Here is a 5,078-nt window from a genome sequence, read left to right on the forward strand (position 1 = left end):
TATGAAAGAGAGAGAGAGTGGTAGAGTATGATCCACGTAAGATGAGGTTGCGTGAGGATGTAGAAAATGTGTGTAAATGAAAACATAAGCCTTGTCTTGGGCTAATCGTAGTTTACAAAGCGAATAGAGAGAGCATCTTTTGGAAAGCGGTGGTCGTCCCCGTTTGTCGAACTATGGTTCATCAATCTCTAGATGATCTGATTCTCTCTCCTTCTCTTTCTCTCTCTCCGTGAATGTTTTTTGAATCTTTTGATCGAATGGGGTCGATATTCCAGAGGAGGGTGTGTTGGGTTTGGCCATGATGAATGTGGGGTCCCTTATGCGTTTTTTTATTCATTTTGAAGACATTTTTGGTTGGTTTTAGTAATTTATTTGGATTTGATTTTTAAATTTTTGCGAGCCTTTATTTCTTTTTGGTATAGGAGTTTCTATCTTTGACCCATAGAAATGTGTTGTTGTCTAGTGGACTAGACACATAAGAAGCCAAGTAAGAAGCCAGGCAGAGTTGCTTTGATGATTGCAGGGTATCTCATTTGGGATACCTTTATCTCTTTCTCTCTCTTGGCTTACTTTTTCCCAGTGTGATCCAAAAACCAATCCAAATCTCAGGATCTTCTCTTCTTGATCAGTTTTTCTTCTTCTTCTTCTTCTATCTACGGCTACTAATACTGTTGCCCCCATCAGCAACTGCTCCTAAAAAGCAATGTTGGTGTGATGGGGGTTTGGATTCGGGGCATGAGGTTACTATCATGACAATTGACGAACTTAGCTTTGTGTTTGGATTCACGTGATTCCTACAGTACGGATGGAAATAACTGGTCGTTGTGTTGTTGTTCCTGCAGATTTGACGGATTGAACGGCCTATAACAACTAACGGAGATGTTATCTACTTATCTATCCTACAATGCTCATTCCTCTCTTCAACTTCAAATCATAATAATAATAACTCTTTGCTTGCACACATATGTCCACTATTACTAACCCCATCAAACAACGTCACCATCAAAAATAAAACCAAACTAAAACTTTTATTCATTTGTTAAGCCATCAATATATCAGTTTACACCATCTGCATCTTCTATGCCTATAATTACATCACGTTATATTTTGAACTGATTCTGCTAAAGACTCAACACATTTTAATTTGACTCGGTCAAACTACCAATACAACTAATGAAGCAAAATAAAAGGTAAATTGAAATACAGACATTTTATCATCTAAGTTATAGATGATCAGGGTAGTATGTAGTGAATTTATTAATTTTGATAATAAGAATAATATTAAAGGGTTGTTATGAAATGAATATTTGTTTTGATTTGAAAGAAATGAAAAGATGAAAAGAGTGGAGAATATGAAAGGTTTGGTAATTAATATATGGTATTTAGGAAGAAGGAGAGAGGAGAGAGTAGAGTAGGGGTATGTGGTTAATTAGGAGTATTGGGATTAGAGCGTGTTTGGGAAGAGAAGAGAGCGTGGGAGTGGGAAGGTAGATACACTCAACGCTATACTAACACACTACTATTCCATTTTCCTTGGGGGATGGCAGTGGCAGAGATACGGATACAGACAGAGGTTTTGATGTATTGGGTTTGCGACTAATAAAGCCTCGTGATCGGAGAAGGCAGATCCGTGGAAGAATACTGTTTCCACTGTCACGTGCCCACTTTTGACTACCCAATGACCAAACCAAACCAAACACTCCCTCACCACATCACACTTCCTATGCTACCCCTCTCTCTGCTATAAATTAACATGATGCATGAGAAATTTTTATGCAGAGTCACAAACAGTGCCGCAGATAGAAACTCTCAAACGCTTCCTTCCACTCACTCCCTGACTACTCACTCAGTACCACTCTTCACCCTTTCTCTTTCTTTCCCCCCCAACACATCCCCAGCCACTGGGTCCCTCTCTGTTTTTCCATGTCTTTATAGTTTTCATTCATGCCCCACTATATATATATTATTATACATTTGTGCATCTCTCTATTCGCAGTTAACGACAACGTGGACTGCACCTGCTGACTCGTATTTCGCCATTTTATTAGCTTATAAAGCTACCTGACAACACCCACTTCTCATTTCTCCCGTACCATTTTAACTCTTTCTTCCCACTGCTTCCTACCCTCTTTACATTTCAAACGTTTTATCATTGCATTTCGCACCCACACTCCACTTTCCCCCTTCTACTCTTCCTAATCCCTTTCACTCTCTCTCGCTCTCTCTTTTCCCTTCTTAAACCCCAACACTCGCATCATCGCATCGTCTCCCCGACCCTCGCCTACCATAGCAGAGGACCAGTCCAATTACAATGATGCATCGTTGTTGCGGGAACTCCCAGGGTCACGTGATGGGCACCTGCACATGCAGCATGTTTCACAGTGAAACAAACTCCTACTCGATGCTCTTTTCTATGCCCAACACCCACGGTCCCTATGATGATTACGAACACGACATGTATTCCTCCTACACGCCCTCTCCTTCTTCCGTGGACTGCACGCTCTCCCTCGGAACCCCTTCCACGCGTTTCACTGAAGGCGAGGAGCTACGAAACCGTCACGAACCTCGCTCTTCCGTCACCAACTTCTGCTGGGACTTGCTGCAATCCAAACACACCACGCAATCTCAAACCAATAAATCCACCAGAGCAACCAATAATGGCGGCTCCAACAACGACCCTCTCCTCGCTCGTCGTTGCGCCAACTGTGATACCACTTCCACTCCCCTCTGGAGAAACGGTCCTCGTGGCCCAAAGGTATATCCATTGCTTCATTACCCCAACTCACTTCTCTTCACCTTAAATTCTTCATAACAACTCTTAACTTCACATTCTTTATTTTGTTAATAACTCTTATTTAAGAAACTTCATTTTATTTTATCATTTTTAATTAGCAATAGAAAATGTTACAAATGAATAATATATAACACTACCACTTTTTATGTTAATTGTTTATATGAAAGTTGTGCCTTGGTAAATGGAACTGGACATATTTTATAAAAGTAACATCAAAAGCTTCTACTTGGTAACCAGGTTTAAAATTACGCTATTTTTAATTGTTGTAAAGAAACATCAAAAAAATAAGTTGGTGTGTATATATATACATATATGTATATATATATTTAAATCATTGAATTTGCAAAAATATTTTTAGTACTAGTATTGATTAACTAATAGTGTTATGATACATTGATAAGCCCTTTATTTGATGTAGTTTGAATCCGATTTTGTTAACGTTTTGTTTGAATTGAATTGATGCAGTCACTATGCAATGCTTGCGGGATCAGATATAAAAAGGAAGAGAGAAGGGCAAGCGCTGCAGCCGCCACGTCTGCGACAGTTCCCAGCAGCGTAATGGAATCGTCGCGCTCTTACGGCAACCAAAGCAGTTCGTGGTACGCACACTCGCAGATGGGTAACGAGTTACGTTTCATGGAGGATTCTGACGATAGAGATTCGGACAATGGCATTCCGTTCTTCTCATGGAACCTTAACGTTCCAGACCGAACGAGCCTCGTGCACGACTTCACGAGATGATGAACGATTGCGATATCCTTAATACGTTAATAATCATATGGAGAAAAAAAAATGACAAAAGCGAGTAGCAGCTACCTTGACGTTGGAAGACCACACAGATGTACGTCGACGTTTTACGATGGTGATGTAGATGTTTTTGATTGCGATGGTTGCATTATGGTCTCGTCAATGTGATGTTTTTTTTTTGACCTTTTCCTTTTTGTTTGGTTCCTTTTCTCCGTCTTGCTGCGAAAGATGGAGTGAGAAGGGGATAATTCTATGTTCTTAGTTTGCTTTTTCTTTGGTCTTGGTTCTTTAACTTTCTCTTTCAGTTACTTGTTAATCCTACCTTTCTGTTGCTTCACTTTCCCTCTCGAACTCTCCGTTATATACTATATTATTCTATTCTGTAGTGATGATGACCATGACACTGTTGGCATGTGGACCGTTTTATTTGCTTGATGCAAAGCCATTATAGCTTTATGGTCCATTTTGTTGTGTTCTAAGACGAAGTGGTTCCCCCCTCTATCACCTTCTCGTTTTTTGAGTTTTCTATATCAACAGCCATGGAAAATAATTGCTTAACAGGGAAGACAAGTAAATATTAATATAAAAGTCGTATCAATTTAATAAAAAAATATATAAAGTAGTTTTACTATTCATTCTTCTTGTTTTAAGATAATAACAGTATTATTTCTATGAATTAATTTAGTTATCCATGTGGAGAGAATTTGAACGGCCATTCACTAGTTGATTTTGAAACACTTTGGGAAAGAGAGAGAGAGAGAGATGTTAGTGCATTTAATCGGGTTTTGTAATTCTGACGGTTGGATATGTATGTTGGATCACTGTTCTCTCTGAACCGGACACCCTGCGGTTCAGAACAGTAAACTGAAATGTCTTTTTGAGCACTTCATCGAATCCGTCCGGTTAGAGTTGCATTATATCTGACTGCTAACTATGACTACTTTTTTTCATCATCAAAACAACCATCATTGAGATACTATTTCATCTGCGATGCCACGGACTCATGAAAATGGTCTTTTCTGATAATAACAAAATCAATATTTGCTTTTCTAGCCATTTTCTTTTCAAATATCGAATAACAAATAGTCTATTTTTAAGGAAAAGTTTTAACGGATGCTGAAGTGAAAGTACCAATGTAATGGTATTTCAGAATGGCGTTATTTCCAGTTACAACAAAAATATATAATGGCATCCTTCATGAGGGTGCAATATGGCAACATTAATATCTAATGCAGCACTAGAAAAAAGAGTGGTGGAATGATACAATCTACCAAACAAAGGTAACCATGTTAACATGCCGCGCAATTATTGTATCAATGCCCAAATAGAAATGCTATGGTATGATTAATGCAATCGTTTCCGCTGCACATGTGCTCGAGGAAAAAGGGTACTGGCACATGTAATAAATTTTGATGTTAACCTTTCAGCATCCCACTTTGCTATGTGGTTTTGTTGTACCAAAATTTCATTCACGACAACGGTTGAACCCCAAAATTAAACTACAAGAATTTCACTTTTATTATCACTTATTATAAGT

At 38.7% G+C, this 5,078-nt stretch overlaps 1 protein-coding gene across 1 annotated transcript; it reads left to right on the forward strand.

The window, feature by feature from the left end:
* Nucleotides 1-1,747: 1,747 nt before the first annotated feature.
* On the forward strand, nucleotides 1,748-3,878 carry LOC137808392 (GATA transcription factor 18-like). Its single transcript, XM_068609471.1, has 3 exons — nucleotides 1,748-1,849; nucleotides 1,997-2,755; nucleotides 3,260-3,878. Exons 2-3 carry the CDS (start codon nucleotides 2,312-2,314, stop codon nucleotides 3,533-3,535), a joined length of 720 nt encoding a protein of 239 aa, XP_068465572.1. The 5' UTR covers nucleotides 1,748-1,849; nucleotides 1,997-2,311; the 3' UTR covers nucleotides 3,536-3,878.
* The last annotated feature ends 1,200 nt before the right edge of the window (nucleotides 3,879-5,078 follow it).

The sequence above is a fragment of the Phaseolus vulgaris genome, chromosome 3 (genome assembly GCF_000499845.2).
Source record: "Phaseolus vulgaris cultivar G19833 chromosome 3, P. vulgaris v2.0, whole genome shotgun sequence".
Classification (NCBI taxonomy): Eukaryota; Viridiplantae; Streptophyta; class Magnoliopsida; order Fabales; family Fabaceae; genus Phaseolus; species Phaseolus vulgaris.

Coding starts and splice junctions, on each gene's coding strand:
- LOC137808392 (XM_068609471.1), top strand. CDS start 2,312: ATGATGCATCGTTGTTGCGGGAACTCCCAGGGTCACGTGATGGGCACC. Junction 2,756..3,259: donor ACGGTCCTCGTGGCCCAAAG/GTATATCCATTG, acceptor GAATTGATGCAG/TCACTATGCAATGCTTGCGG.